The following is a 23,518-nucleotide window of genomic DNA, read 5'->3' on the forward strand; positions in this document are numbered from 1 at the left end:
GAAAAATTAGGAGGACTTTGGTTTTGAGAAGTCTGCTCAATGGGGCAACGTGGCTGCCAGAGAGGAATGTTACTGACTCTTCGAATCAGGAGCAAAGCTTTGACTTCCTACCCAATGCTGGAGCTGAATATGCTTATGGGGTACATAACCTCTCAACAGTTTTCAAATAGTGAACCAAACCGCTTTGGATCATCTCAGTCAAGTTCCTGTAAAGCAGTGGGTGATTTGACACATTCAGTTATGTAGTAGAGCTGACCTTACATAAATAATCTGATTTATATTTTTTTCTTTTCAGTTTCCAAAATGGTTTATTCCAAACAGGAACAGCCTCCTCAGAGTGGCTGATCTAGAGCACTAACCTATTGCTGAAGTCACAGTTTTAGTGGATTTTTTTATATGGTTCAAAAGAAAGTGGGTTCTGGTGGAGTTCTTTTGTTAGCAAGTAACTGCACAAAGAAAAGAAATTCTGTCTGTTCCTTCCATTTAACACAATCCACTGAGCACAGACAATCGCATTAGAAATAATGGCATATTTTTAATGGAAAGGACAACTAACAAAAGGAACAGTTTATCAAGTCTTGTGGTGAGATCTCTGCCACTGGAAGTTTTAAATTCAAAGTCAGTCAATATTCTGTAAGATCTACTCCATAATAATAGAATAAAGTGAGAGAAGTCCTTTGATTTGCTTCATGCAGATCAAGCAAGACAGTCACATGTGTGATCATGTAATCTATGAGCAATTAGCAGATGATACTTTTTTTGTTGTTTTCTTGATGCAATATGGATGAACACATTACAAAGTTATAACGTGTTTTAAAAAAAGGTGATCTGGCATTGAACAACTACAGACTACAAGAGTTGTCAATTGTATACTCTGTATATATATACCAGGAGTAACAATAGACGTCAAATAATAAATTACTTGAGTATTTCAGTAAAAATCAGGACTCATTAGGAATCAAAGTGTAGGTTTACGTCTCCTGAACATTATGGTGAATCACAGCTGTTGGTGGTGGTAATGGCTACATGGGAAGCTAGAAAGAGGAATCAATGAATAAATAACATTTTTAACAGCAACACTTTTTTTTGTCCTTTAGAATTTCACAAGTTATGGTAACGACAGTGATGTCAGTATGTCTCAGTCTGCAGTTCTGGATGACTTGGCAAAATACAGCCATTACACTCTATGGTTAACTGCAAGCACAGCTTTTGGAGATGGAAACAAAACCAGTGAAATAATAGATGTGTATACAGATCAGGATAGTAAGTTAATAACTTTTTTAATGCTCAGTGTATATCAGTGCTTTCATTTATTAAATATTCTCTAACTTTAAAATTATGATGGCAAAGTTAAAAAAAATCCAGTAAGTACTGTTTTCAATACTGCAGTATTTTTCTTTGCAAGGAAGACATTTTGATCTGATTCTTTGCTTTATAATAATAAGAACATAGTTCACAAGCCGCTTCTTTGGATATGAGCAATAAAAATATTGTCTTAAACCACCATTAAGACTCTTTTGTTAAACAAGTTTAACATAGATGATTATTCATATATACCTTCAAAACATTTTGCTTTCAATAGTGAAACATAAATAATTTGTAAAAGTTGTACCAAATATTACAAGTGAGATTTACAGACTAATCATACTTTGAGCATTTATTTCTGTTTTGGTTTTGGATGCTTTATTACTGTAATCCATGCATTTGTTTTTTGCTTATTGTCTTTCGTAGTCCCAGATGGTTTTGTTGAAAACCTGGTCTATCAAAACATTTCCTCATCTTCTGTAAATGTAAGCTGGCTTCCACCATCCCAGCCAAATGGCTTAGTCTTCTTTCATGTTTCTCTAAGTTTATTGCAACTGGGAACACATAAGATACTGTCTTTCCTTACTTACAACACAAGCATAGTTTTTGACAATCTGGAGAAGTATACTGATTACATTCTGAAAATCACACCAGCCACTGATAAAGGATCTTCTGAACTGCATGCTCTAAGTCTGCATATAAGAACTGATGAAGATGGTAAGATAAGTATATTTTATTCATTCCTAAGGAAATGTAGAAAAAACCCAAATAGCTTTCTAAAAGAAAAAAAGATTATTGTGTTTATTTTTCCCATGTTACTTAAAGCTTTTTTTGTTATACAATGACACAAAGAACTGCTACACATTTCTGTGTTGAGACTATGAAATAGAATTTTCCCCTCAGAGCACGACTTTAACTGATAGCTAAAAGACATTTTTCATTGTAACTCATATTTTTCTGAGGTTATCCTTGTTTTTCTTATTTCTTCATTTAGTTCCAGAATCAGCACCTATAATCAAAACATTTTCAAATCTCTCAACTACCTCAGTTATGCTTTCATGGGACCCTCCTGTTAAGCCAAGTGGTATTATAATAAGTTATGATTTAAATTTATTTGGGCCAGAAAGGAATAACTCATTCTCTACTACCAATAATTTTATCATCTTGGAAGACCTTCTACCATTCACATTATACAGCATTTATGCAGCTGCAAGAACAATAAAAGGACCTGGTCCATCTGCCGTGCTTCAGTTCTACACAGATGAGTCAGGTGAGCAAATCCAATCGTAACCAACTTTGAAATATTGGCCCTATGTTACTGCATCCATCTGAACATCAGACCTGGAGAGAGTTGAGATGAAGGATTCATTTTCCATTGGTCTGTGTGTGAAGAGCTTTCAGAAGAAGGAAACACTACAAGAGAAGTCTTTTCTACATTCTCCTCACGCCACTATGTGCAAGAGGAGGTCACATTCTGCATAGGATTAGAGAAATAGCTCCAAGGAGAAATGTCTTTTGCCTTTGGAATGTGTTACAGTTTGCCAAGTGTCAGGGATTTTGAAGCAAACAACAATACCTTTCTCTTCATCTCCCCACATAATTGAAAAATGATAAAATATGGAAATATTTCTGACACGTTCACACAGGTCTTCTTTACAGGGACCTCCTCTCACCTGCATGGCAAATGACATATCTTATAAATATATATTGAGTTGCACTCAATATATGTTGTAGGAAGTGAAGTATATCACATTCCAGTAATATATGTAATATGACTTTTGTTAAATGCCTTAGTTCTGACAATGGGGATGTTTAAGTGATGAATATAGATTTGTTAGATCTCTAAGAAGATCCCTTGCTGACTAAACATGTATTTCAGATTAATGGAATTTATTTCATGCCAAAGAGAAAGAAAAAGATTAAAATAGCAATGAAGTACTGTTTTGTTGAGTTCAGATACAAATGGTAGCAAAAGTACATATGTTCTCCTGCTTCTCCAAAGTGTTTGGTTTTGCCTGGATTATTTGTAATTTGAAACTCAATAGCATTTCTCTTTTGCAGTGCCACTAGCTCCACCCCAGAATTTGACCATTACCAACTACACTGCAGATTCTGTGTGGCTAAAATGGGATCCAAGTCCCCAGCCAAATGGTGTTATTATGAAATATAATTTTAAGATTTATCAAAACAACACCGAAAAACTATTTTATCAGGTATGTTTATAATTATAAATTATAAAATATCAAGTATCATTGTAATTAAAATGTTATAATAAAGTATATAAATCATATAACAGTGTTTAATTTTTTAAAATACTTTTTTCATGCTTTAGGAACAAAATATATGACAAATATTTCAAACGTCTGTTATGCTCCTAGAATTACGAAGCTCCTTTAAATTCCTATTAAGACAGTTTACTTACCCTTCTACCACACCTTAATTCAATTTTTAAAATTAGATAGAAAAAAATTGTTAGATTTTAATTTGCTTTGAGCTTCTAATATTTCATTAATGATGAGTTTTATTAATCTTTAGTTCATATTTACGTGTAAGTTTGATGTTAGTAAATGCCAGAAGTTACTTGTTTTACCTTGTGGCTACCTTTGTTTATCTATTTAGTATCTGCACGCTTTCAAGATTCAGAAAGAATGACAGAAACTCCTAGTCATCTTGAAAAATGGTTAAAAACTGTTTAGAGGTTTGCATCTTTTTATTTTTGCAAAATAAGAATAACTGAATAAATCTTAAGTGAAATAGAAGCTATAAAATTATATATAAAAATTGATCAAGGCATTTATATCTGCTTAAATCTGGTTGCTTGGATGGCATCAAGAAGCGTGCCATGAACTGTAAAGGCAGCAAGCTGAGGCCAGGATTGCATCTCAGGCTTAGAAACTATATAGTGAGTTCTGTTCACCCGAGACACTTGTAAAAGCGGCAGGGAAAAGACTTTGCTGCAGTGAGACATGAGTTTAAGACATGCAGCGTAAGGTATGCGTGGCACTGTGAGGAGTTTCATTACTCCAGCTCCCTCAGCAATACAGTTCTTATTGCAGAGACTTGGCATGCAAGGAAACTGCTTGTGCTGTTGTTAAGCACGCGCATTGTGGAAATCAGTCCCCTGCTACGCTGCCCCTTATGCAGTCTGCTGTTGTTCCCCACTGTGGAATGAAGTGCTGGCATCACCCCGGTTTCTTCCATAGTCCTTGCAAGAGGGGGAGCACAATGCACATGCAGAAGAGGAACAGTGGTTTCTACAGCCAGCTGCCTTTGGAAACACATTTTTTGGGTGCTCATGGAGACCACCAAGGATTATTCTCCACTGTCCATCTGCGGCAGACTCAAACCCAATTAGAATACAGACACTGGCTGGAGCACTTGAATGCGTCTGCCATGCCTTATGTTTCTTCATGTTTTGTAATGTTATATGGGCAAGAAATCAGATTTAGACTGTGGCAGCAAGACAGGCAGAGCAATTTATATAGAAATACTGTAGTTAGGCACCATAATTCTCTGATAACTTGGATCCCACAAGATGTTCACCAGGTTTTCTTGCTGAAATTCAGCTCTTCCCTGCTGCTATTATAGTCCTCTCAACATTTGCACAAAATAGGCCTTGCATGCTGTGTGAAAAACAGCTTACCAGGAACTGAACTGTGGTTTTTAGCTTTTTTCAAAGCTCTTCATCAGTCTGTGTGTCTGGCTCAGGTAAAGTAAAAGAAATGAAAAGCTATGACCCATGACCTCTCCCACTGCAGAGGTGTAGTAAGAAAGCAGAAAGTGAGAGGGGGTTGATGTGGCAGTTTGGAGGTGACAAAAGTTTTCAGCATTGGTAAAAAAAGGCATATGTGGAGTTAATCTGTTCTAACAATGCTGTGGTAATTATGATACCATCCTTTGGCATATCTTCCTCACAAGCCACAGTGAAAGAGGGAGAGGAGAAGGGAAAGGAAGAATTTGACCCTGCATTCTTTTTTGTTGAGCTCAGGGACTACTTTGACTGAAAGCTACTCAGAGTAGAAGAGGCAAGACTATGGCTCTAAATCTTCTGTTCATTTCAGTGGGTTCAAGGTGAGGCCCACGATGTTTACACAGATTAATTGCATACTAATAATTTTTCCTTCCTTAAGAACATTTCAGGTTCAAACCATGAGGCAAACCTTGTTGGATTAGAACCATTCAGCCCCTATTTTATCAGTGTCTCTGCATTTACCAAGCTTGGGAATGGCAATCAGTTCAGTAATGCTGTCCAGTTTACAACGATGGAATCAGGTTAGATGTGACTTTTTCTAAGCTGCTGTTCTGTTTATATATGTATTTTCCTTGTATGGCTGAACAACAGTCTTCCTCTTCTCTCTGAAGAAAAGGTAATGTAACACTATCTCATTGTCTTCTGCCTGTGTAACGCCGATTCACATTCCTATTGTACCGGATAGGCTGGGTTTGAAGTTTGATGTCGGAAGTGTAGAATTAGAAATGTCCTCATCTGAAATGAGAGGCTTATATGGCTACTATAAATCTTTTAATAGCATCACAGATAAAGGGAGGAAAATTAGATAGATATCAGTCTTTGCAGATCAAAGTGATAATTCAGATCCCTGTGAAAATAACTGAAACTTTAGCAGTATCAAAAGCAGCTGGACAAAAGATTGGCAAATGACCTGGAAATCGTATTAAACAAATACAAATTTTTAACATTTTTTATAATTTATTTTGGGAAGGGAAGCTAGCCACTAATTAAATATCCTAATTTGTTAGATCTTATTCTTCCTGACAACTGGGGAGGACTAAGCAATATAGCTGGCTTAATTAATTAATTATGTGCAGTTTTGTCTTGTGCCTTCTACATATCTTTTGAAGTTGCAGGTTGTTTCAAAATGAAAAATTGTATCACGTGAAAATGAATATTCAACATTCACTAAAGGCAGCCCAGGATCTCTGTGAGTTTGTGAAACTGGCCTTTGTGCAAAACCGTAGTTCCTTTGCCAGGTCAGAGCAATCCCCAGGCTCATGTACTTTATAAGGGCTGTCAGTGCCAGGGGACTAGCATGGGTTAGAGGACTGTGTCTGAACTCCCAGGTTCTTCCTTTATACTGACAGCAAAGGGAGCAGACAAAGTATCAAAAGATCCCATATGGTGACTACAGTTTTTCAAGACCACACTTCCACTGAAATATTCTTTCCAGAGTGGATAAAACAGGGGTTCTGGGAAAAATTATGCTGTTTATTGTACCCAGCAGTTACAACACCGTGATAAATCTAGACCATTGCCGAACTGGTTCAGGTTGGCGGTTGGATCCCTGCAGCTGGAGGTTGTGCTGCCTGAGAGCCATGGTCATCCATCAGTTGTCTCATTTCATCACTGACATTCCATATTCATGGTACTTTCTTCAGAATTGCTGGAGAGACATTGCCCACAGGAGCATGGTCTAGTCATTTTACAGCTTTTTCTCAGATTTTATGCTTGGCTAGTTGCAGCATTGTTTCCTTTCCCTCCAACCCAGATTTTGGGCAATTGCTGGATCAGTTCCTCACTGAGTTCATCTAAGGATTCTGTCTCTAGTCTTTATTATAAGTGCTGGTTAATCGTCTTTCTTCTGCAGAGGCTGCTTTTTAAAGCCAGATTTTTCTTTGAACTCTGAAAAGAAAATTAATCATTTTAAAGAGATTCATTTACCTCTGTGCAGTGATAATGAACATGTTGCCCTCTATTCCTGGTACCTTCCTGACAGTCTTTTCACTATTTTATGGATTCCTGGACATGTTTCAATAGAGGAAGTAGGTTGGGGCACCCCTTACTATGTATTCATTTTCTCTTAGCTGGTACAGCCAGCAATTTAGCCTTTTCTGAGATACTTAAATTCATTCTTCTATTTAATCAATTGTTCACAGATAACTGCTCTATTTTCAGCATGAGTATAATATTTGTTACCTTTAATTAATTTCTTAATGAGAATTAAAAAAAATTTCTCCTGCTGGAACCAGCAAGGAGATGGGGAACAGTAAGGTAATAGCATTGATATGACAGCTCTGAAACCTGCCCAATGACTTCTGTCGTGCCTTTTCTGAAAGGACAGAGAGATATGATAAAGTGCCTAAAAGAAACAAAGCTAACAGATAAATAAGGAACTTCTGCTGTTGATACTGTTGTGGAGTATGTATATGGGTTTCACTCTATTGTGTATGTTTTACTACATTTCGATTAAAAAAACATGGGGAAAATATGAGCAGATGTGAAAATAAAATTGGAGCACACAACTAGGAAAAAGCCAAATAAATGGCCTCTTCCGTTTCAAGTACTAGCATCAGTCATATTCATAGTAGTTGGAAATGAACCATCTAATGAGGATGAAGACATATTTTTGTTCTCTCAATGTGCTTCTTTTATCAGTTTGTCTGCCACTGGAATGTTTGACCCTTGCTATAACTTTGTGTCTGCTTCTCTGACTATATTGTTCTGTGGTTACCATTTTAAATGTGTGGGAATGTTAATCTTTGGTGCATGTGTATCTTTTAAGTACCAGATGCTGTCCAGAATGTTCATTGTATTGCAAGGAGTTGGCAATCAATCCTAGTGCAGTGGGACCCTCCTGCTTCATCCAACGGTGTAATTACTCATTACATCATAACAGTTGAAGGAAATTCTACAAATTTTTCATCTTATGATACACTACATACTTTTAGAAATCTGCTTTCCAATATTACTTATCAATTTAAAATAAAAGCTGCAACATCTGCTGGTGATGGTGAAGAACAGATATGCAATGCCAGTACGCTTCCAGAAAAAGGTAACAAATTATTCAAGTTAATTCTTTTGTTTAATTTAAATGATGACTATGAAACAAGCAGGCCTGAAATACCTGCTTGAATTCAGACAACTAAATCCTTCTGTTGTTTAAATTTCTTGCTAATAGTGGATGAGGAGAAACAGGGCTTCTTCTTTCTCCTGTTTTAGAATACACTTGGTGATGAGAATTTGTTGCCACTTAAAAAAGCACATAGAAAGTACCTTTTTCTGTGTTGTTTGCATGATTATTTTATTCATTTCTGATCACATATTATTTTTTGTCTTATAATCTCTGCTTTGTTCCTGGTGCCCTTAGCATATTTGATACTGTAAGTCTGAAAAAATTTGGGGGAGCAAAATTTTTGTTGCTTTGTTTCTACCAGCAGCCAATACTATGACTTAATTGATTGACAATAAAGCTGTTGAGAATTTGTGCAACTGAGAAGAATTTAACTTCTTCAAGCAGACTTTGTCATAACTCTTGATGAACAGGATTTTTTAGCAAGAAAGAAAATTGTGAGCTAAATCCAAAGAAGAATGTAGGCAGGGTTTTTGACATTGGAGTAGAAAATTGTCACCCAAAGTCTGTCTTCCTTTCTCTCTCCATGCACAGTTTACACTTCACCTAATCCTGGCTGTGCTTTCATTTGGCATCTGAAACTCAGAGATGAAATTCTGTGCAAAATACGGTATTGCTTCTGTGTAAATAGTTATGTGCCTAGCTTCTAAACTGGAAGCGGAGAGGAGCCCAACTCCCAATCAGGGAAGCAAATGCCTGTTTCAGTTCTCTTCCCCAGTTAGGGATGATTTCTAGTCTTGGGATTATTTCTCTTGTTTTTTCTTCTTCAATGATAGTTTAATACAAAAGTCAGAAAAAGACTTCACCTTCCTACTGAATTACAGGAACAATTACTGCATTTAATTCCTTTTTTTTTTTTCCTCTTCAGTGACATCAGTTCATGCAGTGGACTTGAGGAGCTCTCTGATTTGGAACAGCTGGATCATTAGGAAACATGGGGGTGGGATGGGGAGCACGACTGTATCCCCTGATTCTTAGAAACCAAACCTAGCTTTGGTTTATCGAATAACTTAAAAGACGAGTTGCAGCACTCATTCTCCTATATATTTCAACTCAAAGAGTGAGTTTCACTCAGTTCTGTCAAATGATAAATACAAAAGCCTGTGTCAGCAACAGGGTTTAGGTTCTGGATGACAAGTGGAGGGGGAGATCTACTATGCAGACTTGAATCAGACATCTATACTTGGAGAACAGACTTATCCTTACACTTAGACTTCATGTTGGTAGCTTCCTCACCAGCATGCCCCTCTTTAGGTTCAGCCTTTGGATCTCTCCTATTCACAAAGCCCTAGTGCCCCGCTCTGAGCATTGATTTCCACACTTCTTAAAATTAGACTTGCAGATATGCATGTCTGAATGAATCTAGACCACATCTGTATCGTCGGCTGAGCTACTGCTCCTTTGGTTCCAGATCAAATGGCTAAGCTCCAAATGAGGACAAGCAGAGCAGCCCCTTGCTGGCATAATGGGGCCAACGATGTGAAAGTAGCAAGGGTTGTACTTTGATGACTGCCCCTCCTCGTAATACGGTCCATCCCACTAAAGCCTGGCCACATCCCCTATTTGAACAATGAGGTGGCACGTTCATACCTGTTTCTGGTAAAATGTTCTCTCTGAATTGACTTCCTCATCAACAACAGCTCCCCTACAAATTCTGCCTTTTTCTGATCCCTGCTGGTCCATTTCTGTCTGGCTTCTTTAGGAAGATTTAAGACTTCTGCCTGGGTCATCCACCTTCTTGTTTGCTCAGAAACTCCTGTCCATCGGCAGGGTTGAAAATCCACTTCTGAAGGAAGCACTGTTTAAATATTGGAGATGAGCATACCCATATCTTACAGCGTTGGCTAGAAATACTGTAGTGACCTTAACTGCTGTGCTGAATGTGGATGCATGCAATCGTGCACCTAAGTACACTTCTCAACTGGGTTTTTAACTCTCCACTCCTTCTTTTAAATCGGGGCTGCTGAACAGCCAACCCTGACTCAGAGCTCGAGCAAGACAGAAACTGGGAATGAGTATGCAGACAGGTGGGCTGATGACCAATTAAAACTGGACTTGTCCAAAACCTGAAGGTCTTGTAGGAGGTATGTTGCCCTCTGGTACAGAGGAGAACAGGAGGCCTCCCAGGTACCTCACTTCTTGGAGGATGGTGGAAAGGCTTCTAGTAGTGTTAAAGAAGCCTGGCACCTGGGAAAGTTAATTGTTCAGATTTCTGAGAAATTTGGGGTTGGCTATTAATTAGTGCTTGAGGAAAGCCTGGAGAAGCTGTGGATGTGGTATTAAGCCTGGGCTTGAGAGACAGACTGCTAGTCTGTTGTGGTCTGTGTTACACAGAGTTGTACAAGCAAGAGGAAAAAAACCAGATATTATTTTGTAACAACATGTGGTTTATGTGTCTTATCACTGGGAGTTTTCCGAAGTAAAGGATTTATACTACAATACATGTATTTTTTGCCACATACACTGTGCAGACCCTTTCTTGCTGTTTTAGCATTGGCTTACATGTTGTTGCTTAGTCATATTTACAACAAACTAGTTATTATTAGGACATTTCCTTAACTGTGTGTTTGCATGAATTGTTTTGTGGTGACTGGGTACTAGGAATTGGAGATTCATGGATGGGAATGGAAACAGTTTTATAGCTGTTGTCAGCTTCTTATTTATGGTGGTCTAAGATTAGTCACAGAATATGTAGCCAGCACTGAGTCACTGACAACGCATTTATTTCTGACATAAAGTAAAATCGAATTTGGCTCAGTGTCTCACTGCATAGTGTTTGACCTTTACATTCTTAGCAAGATTATTTGCCTTTTTTTTTGAGGTAAATTTGTTCATATCTGGGTACAATTAAACATGAATCATGAAGATTAAATTTATGAGATTAGTAGTGTTTTATGTCTAATCTAGCTCCATTGTCACGGTAAACCACCTCTGCCAGGCTGCAGTATGTTATAAAAACTGTCAGCTTTGTAGTGGTAGTATTACTTTGTGACTAAATATATTGTAAAGGATATGAAAGATAATATAGCACATACACATGCATAAATGAGTTAGGATTTTATGACTGAATAGCTATCCTTGGATTATTTTCAAGAAAATGCACATATTAAAATGCAATTCATTAAGGTTGAGTGAGTTTTTAGAAAGGAGGAAGAGCCATAAAATGGTAGGAAACATCTCCAAAAGGCACACTAAAACTGTGAAGATTCAGTTAACTCACAAGTCTGGGACAAGTATAATAGTCATTCAGTTAAGAATTAAAAAAAACAATTAAAAAGCCACTTGGGGTGTTCAAAGCATGAATAATAAAAAGAAAACTGCTGCTGCTTTCAATTTTTTTAATTTAGATTTTTCTTGATAGACTTCTTATTCATCTCTGAAAATATTAATCATATTGATTATAGTATTAAGACATGCAGAGTAATTTTTCCCTCCTTACTGCTAGTTTTGCTGAATATTATAACTGAACACAGAGTCCTGGAACAGGTTGAGGCCCCCATTGTACTGTGGTGACAGTCCTCACCGTTTGTTTTCTATTAAACAGAGATTAAGTCATAACTTAATTTCAAAAGAAATATGGCTAGAAATTTGTCCAAGAAGCATCTTTTAATTTAATCTGTGCTCAATTTTGCTGGCCAATAATAACTTGTAGCTATACACAGAAGTATGCCTTGTGCATGAAGGAGAATAGTGCCTAAAAGGCTTGGTAATGGGAAAGTTTCTTATGTCTTTTGGTGTGGAGGTGGCAAATTAACATCATCTGTTGTAACCTGTGCACAAAATGTCTTTACTCTCTGCACAGGGGAACCTGTAAAGATTCTGGGTTTGTATCTCCAGGATGGAGGTGCTGATTGGAAAATGTGAGCCTGTTTTTCATCCAGGCCTGCACGGAGCACGAAATATAGCAAGAGCTTAAAGCCTTCTTCATATCCAAAGAAATGCTCCGTTTCCTTCACAGTAATCCTTTTCTTAGGACGTGGCAGCTCTGAGTTGGAGTTACATGTATTTCCTCATTAACTTCTGAAGAGAGCTACAGATGACTGTAATGCACTGGAAGAAATATTTAAGCCTGTACCCTAGAGTGGTCCTTAGGGCCCCAAGCATGATGTGCAGTGCAGTGTGTTGGCCTGGTTATCCAGAGGAATCAACCTACTGCAGAGCCACAGCATTGGAAATGGAAGAGCTTGGGTGTCCCCTGTCACTACTACAGATAAGAGCAGTGTGTTTCACATGTTCAATCAGTGCTGCAACTTCATACTTCCAAACTGTATTAAAGTAATAGCATCCAAAAATTGCATTACTAAGAACCTTTGAAACAATTCTTTCCAAAGTGACCAAAATTGATTTTTTTTTTCCCCAGACTTTAATTTTCTTTATGTAATGTGGAAATTATTTTAGATTTTCTGATTAGTTGCTGTGTCCAAATGTGGGTTAATGGCTTTGATGTTAAAGGCAAATCTTCACTAGACAAATGTAGTGATCATTGGTTGCTGCCAATTAAATTGTATTGATGTTATTTTTATAAGCAGGTAGATAAAAATAGAAAAATCATATAGTGTAGGATGAAGGAATTTTTTTTTTAAGGACTAGGTCAAGTTTGCATTAATGTATAAGAAATGGTGGTGACATATACATACAAATCTGACATTGAAAGTATTTACAGGTCAAATACATTGTTTACGGAGAAGTAGACAGTGGTCCAGTTTGTTGGAAAGCTGAGCATTCTAATTTAATTTAAGATTCACATACCGACAGCTTTTCACTACTTTTCTAAGCTTAGTTTAAAGGTGTGCATTTCTTCCTAGATTTGTATGACTTGATTTTTCAGTGCTTAGATCCCACAGTTAGAGACTGAGTTTTCTAATGTCCTAAGGACCGACAAACACAGTCCAGAGAGGCTTTTTTAAGACATGTTCTCAACTGTGCAATTTCCTTTAAAGCATGTCTGATAGCGTCAGTCCCAAGTCATGGGAAAAATAGTTTACAGTTTTCTACATTTTTATGTTTGTAAAATCATTTGGGACCTATTTGTGATGTCCTTATTCATACTGAGCAGGACTTTGTATCATGATGAGTCCCCCTGAAGTTAGCAGTCTATACTAGAGTAGTATTTAGTATGATCAGGGTTATCAGCTTAACCCAGGGAACTCCTTTGGGTGAGTAATCTTTCAAAAATTAATAGAGATAATCAATACAGAATATTACTTTTCAGATACCTCCATTTTCTGAGGACTTTTTATTGTGTGCCCACTGCTATCTGTTCTACTTTGTTCTTCACTTTCCTCCTATTGATGCTCTTAATACCACCCAACAGACTTCTAGGCTGCCGCTGTTCTTTTAATCCAAACTCCAGCTACAAGCAGCTGTTCTGTAGGCAGACTTTTTTTTATTAACTTCGTTAGGAACTATGCCGTATCATATTACCGTCTTCTGTTCCCGGCCCGTGCAGCTGTAGTCATTGCTTTTCACAGAAGTCTTTACAGAAAGCCGTAACTTCTCTCTTTTCTCAGTAGATTTTTGTGTGTGTGTCCTTTGCTGCCCTTAGGTTATCTTTGCATTGCGAATAAGATTTTTTCTACCCAGTATTTCTGTTGGATTAAACCAGTTCCACTGGCCCAGTTCAACTTGATCAGAGTCTTTGCACAGTCCTGATGCTTTTTCTACCAGGCATTTCCTTTCATTTAGGTTCTCAAATAAAAACTTAATCTCAGAGCAGTCCACCAGCTTTGGAAGGGCTGATTAGCATTGCAGCCAGACGAGCATAGGGAACCGGGGCCAAGATCTGTGAAAGTAACTTCTATTTAGGTGCTTAGCTTCCTGTCAACTTCAGTGGGAGTTCAGGCACGTAAATAGGTTTTAGGAGCTTAAAATCCCATGTGGATCTGGCTTTAGGCACTTTTTGTTGGAGTTTGGCCATCATGTGAACAATGGTGGATGAACCTGAAAATACCTCATTCATCCTCCAGTCCAGAAACTGAATTCACCAGCATTTCACGGCCAGCCTCTCTGCCAGCTCCCTGGCTGGCTTTCAGAAGCTGAATTAAAAGCTATTAAATGGAAAACGATAGAGTACATTGCACCAAAAATTTCAGACTTTGAAAAACTCTCTACTCCCAGAACTAGCTGAATTATAGCAAAAGCAATATAATTCAATAGAGAGAGACTGTCAGATATGTTGTGATGAGACTTAAGGGGTCCTACCCATGATTCCAGGGAAATTTAAATAAGGGATTAGCACTAGAATGCCAGCTAGGTAATCAGAGCACAGTCCTAGACAATTAGTGTCCTACACCACTACAAACACAGCCTTTTTCATGCCTTTTCTTTAAGTGCATCTTTCTGCAGGAATAATAATAAAGTTCCTGTTAGGCACATATCAAAGCAGCAGTGTATAAGAGCAGATACATAAGTCTTTGTTACAGTTCCAATTTAATCTGAAAGAATAATTGACAAAGATGCAATTTTTTGCTTTAATTGTTTTTAGTGTGAACAGTGATCACTTCATCATAGTTGAGTCATGTTTAGAAAATTTAAACAAGCTGCATGATTACTCTAGGAAGCATGGAATGGTTTGTTCAAATCAGTACCATCTGTGGACAGAAAAAGTTGGGGGAATTTTAGTCATTCTTGAGGAATGGAAATCTGATTCTCCATGCTAGAGTAATTGTAATCCTCTTTGTATCTGTAACCCAATAGCATAGTTGTCTTGAAATTGTCTCATTGAACACAATCATCAAGTGCAAGAGACACTGTGCCACTGGGTGTCACTGCTCCTCACTGTGGCCCTTGGAGCAAACCTCTTTCATTTCCTCCAGATTCAGATCACATCTTTTCATTTGCTCTAATAAGAGATTACATTTATATTTGATTTGTCTACGTAGGCAATGAGATAAAATAGACTAGATTTTAAACTGACTAATATTTAAGGCTCTGATTCCATTTTAAATTCTGTTTAGGCACTGGCAGAGAAAAATTTCCTGTGTCTTCTGCCAACTGACACTTTCTTTTGTGGGTTACAAATATTTTGTTTATATGGGTCTTAGTAAACTGGAAAAATTATGACATAAAATAGCAATAAAAGCTTTTGTATGAAAGAAGTGCTTGTCTAAGCTGTGTGTTATCATGATACCTGCAAGTTTATCTTTCAAAATGGTGGTTTTCATGTAGTGTTACCCACAGGGATAATCACAGCTAATATCTTCTGCCTTGTGAGGGTAATGTGTATGGGCTCCCTCTGTAGCCAGTGGGAAAAAGGACAGATGGAAAGAGAAATGTCATTTTTCTGCCTTCCGTTCTTTCCCCCGCTCTCTGGGAGTTTGTCTCTTTCCACCAAATACAAAGAGAGCTCATGGAGGCTGGCTTTATTAGACTTTTGATAGTCTGTGTGAGAGCCCACAAATCAGAGCCACTGTTATTTTTCCTGATATAATTTCCAGTTCTGTGAAACTGCCAAGCGTCTTTTCCATCTTTACTGCTACATTGCTAGCTCTCAGTTCTTTTTGATGTCATCATCCATGTTGAAACTGGGGGAACAGGGTACTCTCCTTGAGAAGGAAAGCCCACCGTGCTGGCTAGAACATGGGCACTGCTCTTCCTGCCTGTGCCTAGCCTCTTTAACCTGCCTCCTTTTAGGTGCGGGGACTGCGGTTGTGCCAGCCATGGCTCTACCAGCTGCACATTTGAGCAAGTGAAGGTATATATTCCCACCTTCCTCTTGGCACCCAGCAAGCAACCAGTTACTATCTAATCTACTTTATTCCAAGCCCCTGTTTCATTATTTGATTGAGTCATTTAAACTGGAGTATAGTCCAATAATCAGTTTTCAGCAGATGGAAGTTGGTAATGGTAGACTAAGAGGCATCAGAGCCAGTTGTTTCCATCTCCACGTTGCATACTTTCACACTTTTATTCCAAACCTGCCGATGCTGGCTGTTGCTGTCGTAGCAAGAGTTCCTGGAGCCGTGTGCCTGGGAAGGTGAGGTCATATTCCTTATTAAAAAAAAGAGTAGTTCCCTCTGAGTGAGAAGGAGGAGAGTTTAATTTCCTTAAATTCTTTTAATTTTTCTCTGTCCATATGTCTTTGGAATTGCTGACTCTTAATTTTTTAATTTCTGGCATATGTAGCATTGAGTCTTAGAAATACTTTAATTCAAGTTCAGAGTGAGACTGGGTGGTAACTTTTTTTTCACTCAAACAGTTTTATCCATTCTATCCCACATTTTATCATTGTCATAATTGAGTGTGTAAGATTCATATTCTTTGCGGTATCTTAGATATTAATAGCTTATATTACAATAGAGGATTTTTTAAGGAAAAATACAGATTTTTTTTATAGTAACCATTCAACATTTCTCTGCCTTTGCTTTCCATTAACTAATTGTCAAACTAAGCCCTTTCTTGTAATTTACACTAGTACCAAATACAGTTTATAGAGCTATTATGAAAATATTGCAGTGTTTATTTTTTTGAAAGTGGACAAACTGAATATCACATCTCCAAAACTGTGGTCAAGCAAGAATGTTACTGCCTGTTTTGTTTTTATTTACTACTTCGTGTACTTCTCTTCATGCTAATAACAGAGCAAAACAGCTTCAGTTTTAACAGCATGGAGTATGATGATGAAAGTTGTCTCCAGCAACAATTTTTTTCTTAGGCAGTTTGTTCTGGTTTTGTTTCTGTTTAGTGTGTAGCAGGGTGGGAGCACATGGGGCTGTTGCATGCTGCGGTGTTGTGTACGCATGCGTGAGAGCTGAGTGGAAGGACAGGGAAGTGCCCGCGGTTCCTGGGCCTTGGCTCCTCTCCTGCAGGCTCCACTTGCTTTGGGCTTATTTGAAGGGATTTGAATTTCTCAGCATTTTCATCATCACGACTTGGTTTGACTCAGAATTTACATTTCTTGTTAAATATTCATATTCAGTGGTGAAGCTTCAGCTTGTTATATTATGATGATTTCTATAAACAATTGGTGCAGATGAAAGCAGAGATCAGATATTCCCACAAGGCTGAAAAAAAATGGCGGGTTTCCTCTTTCTTCCCCAGTAACGTTGGTCTGGGATCCTTTTATTCTTTATGTAAGCCTTGGGGCTTCTTCAGTTTCATTTTGAGGATGTATCGTGTTTTTCTTTTACCAGTGATACTTCTTACCCCAAAGACTCTAAAGCACTCTTTAAAGCTAAGTGCACAAAATGATTTCCGAGCTGATTTCTCTGCACAGTTTTTGCCACAGAGAGTATTAGTATTATCTTACAGAGTCTTAGAGATAATATTAGCTTACTGTATGACTATGTGATATAGCACAAAACCATATGTTGCATCCAGTCTGTGAGAGCTGGGAGTACACTGTTGGCTTAATATAGATATGGATAAATGTGTGTATGTACATACATTCACTACTTCTGTCTCCATGCACATGAATATAACCTGTGTATACCCACGTATACTTATGTATATAAATACATGGGAGGAAAGTTTATGGGAAGTTTCTTTTTTTGCTTTGTATTGCCATATTATTTAGCTTTTCCTGTTAATTTAATTTGTTGTTTGCATGCATTGATACTTTCTATTCAGAAGGTGAAACAGGACATTTATAAAACCTTGAGGTGTTGCTTGAGAATTTCATATGTTACCAAGAGAGAGGGAGACAAATAAGTCTTTCTAAGTGAGAGGTGAGGAATCCCAGTTAGCAACAGCAGTAAAAGATGCTATGGGTAGGCCAAAAATAACTTTGCTTGATATTCACTCCCTCGGTTGAGACATAGCCCCAAATGTAGCAACAGCAATGTCACACCTCTCAAAGCTGCCCCTGCCCCTGCCACACCTAAAAGTAGTTTTCTTTCTTTCAAAAGCTACAGTAAACGTATGCCACCTATATATGTACACTGTGATTTACACCAGTGGAATTACTCCTTATTAACCATATGAAATTGAATCTTGGTCTTTAGACATGCTTATTAAGATATTTTTTCAACAGTGGATAAAAGGGTTATAGTTGCAATCACTTTTCATTCGAATGAAGATATCTTACAAGTGTTTTAATTTGTAGTTCCTAGTGCTCCCAGGGATATTGTTTTTTCCAATGTGCAATCAACAAGTGTGACCCTGAATTGGAGATCACCGAAATCTATCCTTGGCTACTTCCAAAACTACAAGATTACAACACAGCTACAGTCCATCCGCTGCAGTGACTGGGAATCTAAGGAATGTATTGAATATGAGATGCATCAATATTTATATGAAAATGTAGTGGATGACTGGATAGAAGAGACAGTGTATGGACTGAAAAAATACAGATGGTACAGATTTGCAGTTGCTGCCAGTACGAACGTTGGTTATGGCAGTTCTTCACCTTGGATTTTTACGCAAACACTTCCTGGCTGTAAGTAAAGATGTCTGCCACGTGTCGTAATGCTATAACAGTGTGATGTTCCCCTGAATAAGCCACACTTGGTAGAACTTATTTCTTCATAGACCTACAATGTTGGTAAAGTTATTAAGTGTTTATTGCTACTCTTCACATACGAAATATCATTATATAAATTGTGTGGTATGTATGCATACTTGACACTGCATCAGATTTTAATGCCTCTTGTATGCTCTACTCTAGTTACTGCTTACCCAACAGCAATTTCATTTCTCAGCCCTACTCCACATCTAGAATTGATAAATCTGAATTTTGACTATTTTGGGTCGATATGCCATTTTCAATATATTTTCATATGTGGGGTGTGTCAATGAAAAGTAGTCTTTTTTTTAATTCCTTGGCTAAAAGTCCGTTCACTAACATCATAACAGTTTCCTGAAATTCTGTTGTATGTTTCTGGCAATAGAATTTAAGCAATAGTTTCAGAGGAATTAAGATTTCTTTCTAACAGCATATCCCCCTAAAGAGATTACAAATCAGAGTAGCCGTGTAACACCTGCAGGACTGCCATGACACATAGAACTGTCATGTCTCAGCTGAGGATTTCGGTTTCCAGGTGAGAGAAGAGTTAATTGTAACAGATAAGTCATCACAAGATATTTGAGAGAAGGGGACGCGAAACATAAATTATTTAGGCAGTTGTCATGGGGACATATGACCTTCCCTCCCAGTCTGCAGCCAGCCTAGGTCAGAGCACATCTGAGGTCCGGCCTCTGGCCTGTGTAAAACAATTGAGAACCACCATGAGTGGCCTGCCTAAATCACAGCTCTTTCACTCCTTTCCCCTTCCAAAGTAATCGTAATAGAGATACGAAGGACTTAAACAGCTGTGTACCAAGGACTGTTCAATGGTCCACATACTTATTTTGTTCCATCCATGTTTTTACAATCATGTGATGTGAATTCAGGAGGCTTTTCTATAATGCTCCTCACAGTATCTCTGCACTCTCTGTACAGCAATACACCCATGTGTCCTTAAATACCTCACAGTTTTTCTCCTAGGTAAGGAAATATTGTTGTCTTCATTTGCAGATGAGAAATTGCAATAGAGAAATTCTAAGCCCCAAGGGGCAGAGAGATTTGGACACCGTGATAGTGAAATCACAACAGCCCATTTTTCACATAAAGCACAGAAGCAGTCCTTTGGATTGAGAAGTACTGGAATCAGCTGCAGAGTCGTTCTCATGTGCACTTACTTGCTTTGTCCAGTCATTCTTGTGGGGATGCTAGGCCTGTAAATCAATGGAATATTTTAAATAAAAGTGAAAAAAAAACAACAAACAAACCCCAAACATTTAACCCCAGATGGAGCAGAAAATAGCTAACAGAAGTTGTGCAAATGTTGAGCTAGCAGCTCTGAGCTGATTTCTTACTATTAGATGGATGGATCTCAGCTGCTGACATGTGCAAATACTTCTCTTCAATAAATTGTTGCTGAGTTTAGGAAAGTTAGAGATATAAACTGGACAGACAGGCAGATAATGAAAACACATGTAATTACATAAAGTTAGGATCCCCTTTATGATTTCCTCTCAGGACAGTGATAATTTGCTTTAAGAAAGAACTAGTTTCCCATCAGTCACACTGAGGAGACGGTAGTTAAAAAGTATAAAAATCTGATTAGACTGCACAAACCCTTTCCACACCAATACAGTGTTCTTCTCAGCAATAGGTCCTCTGCGTCCTCTATTAGCTAGTTTAACAAACGGTGGTGGGGTAGAAGTTAAAAAAGTTCCACCAGTTCTTCCAGCCCAAGTATCTGCGGCTGCTGGCCTGTGTCTGTGGTGAGGGAAGTGGGCAGCAAGAAATTTCCTGTGAGCTACATCAGTGCCACATCAGGAGATGAGCTGCTTATAGAACACACCGCTGGGGAGTCAAGGAAGCATGGGCACTACTCCAGATACCATGGCTGCGTGCTGGTCTTTTTCCTGGGGTAATGGCAATCAGCTGAGGAGGAAGAAAAGAGGAAGGTGACATGTCAGGCTGGGTAGCCAGCTGGCAGCTCCGGTGTGCTTCGGCAGCGCCGGGAGCCTCCCTGAGCAGCGGCTGATCTTTAGCAAGGGCAGGTCTCTAGCTACCTGACCTCATACTTTCCAAAGACTAGTCTTTAGAAATATTGTTAAACAAACTAAAAGCCATCAGTTCCTTTTTTTCTTTTGCAAAGGGTACTGCCCGTAGGAGGGAAGAGAAATTCAGGATGCACAAAAAACTGACCCGGCGCTCTGGGCAGCCTTGCAGAGTGTATCCAGAGAACAGGTGTCGATCCCCCTCTCCTCTCCCTCGTGGACAGGGCCAAGCATCCTCTGGATTAGCCTGCTGGTACGCAGCCAATATACATGGTCTGTTAGGGCTTAAGGGTGCTTAGCTGCTATGTAAAATACCCTGAGTACTTAGCCCATAAAATCAATGGGAGTTGTGTTTGCAGATTTGAGGGCAGAAGTTAGCCACTGTTTCTGATTTTCAAGAAATGCCTCTGTAAGACATTGCTTCTGCCAAAGGGAACGTTACCTTGGTTGTGAAAGAATAGTAAAATGACTTTTCTTCAGAAATAATTGGGTTCTCAGAAGTTTGTGTTCCTCCCAAGCCTAAAGAAATTACTACATTTATTATACTCATATTCAGGAAGTTACAGCTTTTAAGCTGAAAACTGTTAGACTCATTTCCCAGAATATAAAGAGATGAAACTTCAGTAACAGCAAAAATTACATAACAGAAACCCTAAATACTCTTTACAAGTGCTGAGGATTTGACTGTTGTGCTAAAGCAGAAAAGCCTAGTAATTCTGAATATTCAGTGACTAAGGTGAGGATCTTAGCTATTTATTTCAGTTGTTCATTATGAAGGTAAATCTAAGGCTACAGGAAATCTTTTTAAGATTCTTTAACTCGTTTGCAAGTTTCAAACGAAAAAATAATGGCTGTGTTCTGTACGGAAGGTGGTTATAGTGTTACTCCATGGAAAATGTTACAGGTTGTTCAGTACAGTCCGATTCTCACATCACACAGATAAACAATTCAGCCTTCTGTCTTGCAGATTATCCTCCCAGGAATTGTCTTACTGTCTCATAAAGTAGTTTGATGGCACTGTTATTACTTAGCTGATGGATTACCCAAGAGCCAAATCGACTCTGCAAGATGAAATATTTTCAACATAACCTAGATTTATATAGTTACCAGTACAGAAGATCACAGTGTTGTGTCACAGTAAGAGAAAGGGCAAGAAATGTTTTCCATAGCTAGGGAAACTTTGTTCCCTCACACCTGCACTTACCTCGAGTTTCATTTTTACATTTATAAGGAAAATAACGTTGGCCAAACCTGTGCTTTCTAAGAGAAAAGCCATTTTGGAGGGTCAGTGTTAGGTGGAAAATGAATGGCAGTGAGATCAGTGACCTCAGTTTGGATCTCGTACAGTTACACAATGCAATGCTTTTTGGTAAACTGCCAAGTCTCCTAATGCCAGGATATACTGAGATACAAAGGAAAACCCCAGATGTTCAAATGTCCCATGAAGGCTAGGACATAGATGCATGGGGCAGAGGTTTATGCTTCTCTTTTCAGCACCTTCTTTCTCAATCCCTGCTGATACCCAGTTGCTTGGTATACTTAAAGAAATGTTTCTGTGTGGTGAAAAGCAAGAGATTTTAATCTCTTGTTGTATGCCCTTTCTTCTGGCAGGTTTTGCCTGAGAGAACTTGTTCTTCTTTGTTCCTTTCATTGTCTCAGAACTAAACATTGGAAAGTAAATATGGCCTAATATAAGATATAAATGTTTAAATATAGGTAAAAGTAACCTAGGTGATTATAAAATGAATATAACTGAACCTCGCACTTAATTTTTGTTGGGAAACAGAAAAAGTCTTAACCAAACTGGCAAGCACGAATTTCTGTTAGAAAACTGGAGTATTCAGTCTTATTTTTGAGGATTATGCTAAATGATGGGCTATCCAGACTTATCTTCAAGCTTCACTTAACTGCTGCCTGAGCATCAGGACACAGATGGATGGGAAAGATGACCCTGACCTCCATAAGACCCACATTCCTGTGCAAGGATAGAAGCATGATAATCAGGAAATGATGGTTATTAGTTACAGAAAATGCATTATTGTGAAAACCAGGAGAAAAGTGCTTATGAGAGGAAGTGATTGGATTATGGGGGAATGAGAGAATAAGACTAGGTCATTTCTACTGAGTAAATTGCTGTGATTTATAAGAGAAAGGGTATAGTGATATCATGGCCTCGTATTGACTAGGTTCATTTCACAAACAAACCTAAATCAGAACGTGGCAGTTACCCACTGAAGCAAACACAGTTTTTAAAAAGATGGTTTTGTAGACATGAGACACATTAGACACATTTCATTTTCTAGTTTTCTTTCTAATTATACAGGTTATTTCAGAAAATATTCCTATATTTCCGTGTCATTCAGTTAATGACCAATATTGTACTTTTCATGATGAAAATAAACCCGGTATTAACGCTTAGATGTATTTTAGATAAGTATCTTAAATACAGCATACTCAATTATAATTTTCTTGCAAAGATCTAAAAATGTACCAAATATAAACTGCATGTGGGAATTATCCATATAAATAACTTCAGGTTGGATAATTTGTAGATTAGGTTATGCTTTAAAATTATTTCACACCATCATTGTCTAATACATAAACCTAAAGTGGCTTCTGCAAAAAAAATATTGAGAGATTAAACGCTCCATTAATGCTATAAAAAAGTAATGGAAAATTGTCTTTGGAAACTCGGTTGGTTTGCAAACTAAGGCTCGTGAAGCTATATATATCATTTTATACCATTTTTCAGAAATTTCAGCTGGCGATAAAGGTAATACCACTGCCATAGTTACTGAAAGCATTGTTTACACTAAAAGGCACTGTTTGAGCAACAAGTCTGACACACATTACCTGCAAAA

General features: G+C 38.0%; 1 protein-coding gene across 1 annotated transcript in view; it reads left to right on the forward strand.

The window, feature by feature from the left end:
- PTPRQ (protein tyrosine phosphatase, receptor type, Q) overlaps window positions 1-23,518 on the forward strand; it is a 110,236-nt gene that overhangs the window by 41,871 nt on the left and 44,847 nt on the right. Inside the window, exons 20-26 of the mRNA XM_010561968.1 lie at window positions 1,098-1,263; window positions 1,732-2,022; window positions 2,300-2,575; window positions 3,367-3,518; window positions 5,436-5,577; window positions 7,824-8,093; window positions 18,214-18,546. Of these exons, the coding sequence (XP_010560270.1) occupies window positions 1,098-1,263; window positions 1,732-2,022; window positions 2,300-2,575; window positions 3,367-3,518; window positions 5,436-5,577; window positions 7,824-8,093; window positions 18,214-18,546 (1,630 nt within the window). The remainder of the gene's footprint in view (window positions 1-1,097; window positions 1,264-1,731; window positions 2,023-2,299; window positions 2,576-3,366; window positions 3,519-5,435; window positions 5,578-7,823; window positions 8,094-18,213; window positions 18,547-23,518) is intronic.

This window comes from Haliaeetus leucocephalus, unplaced genomic scaffold (genome assembly GCF_000737465.1).
Source record: "Haliaeetus leucocephalus isolate CR32 unplaced genomic scaffold, Haliaeetus_leucocephalus-4.0 Scaffold151, whole genome shotgun sequence".
Taxonomy (NCBI): Eukaryota; Metazoa; Chordata; class Aves; order Accipitriformes; family Accipitridae; genus Haliaeetus; species Haliaeetus leucocephalus.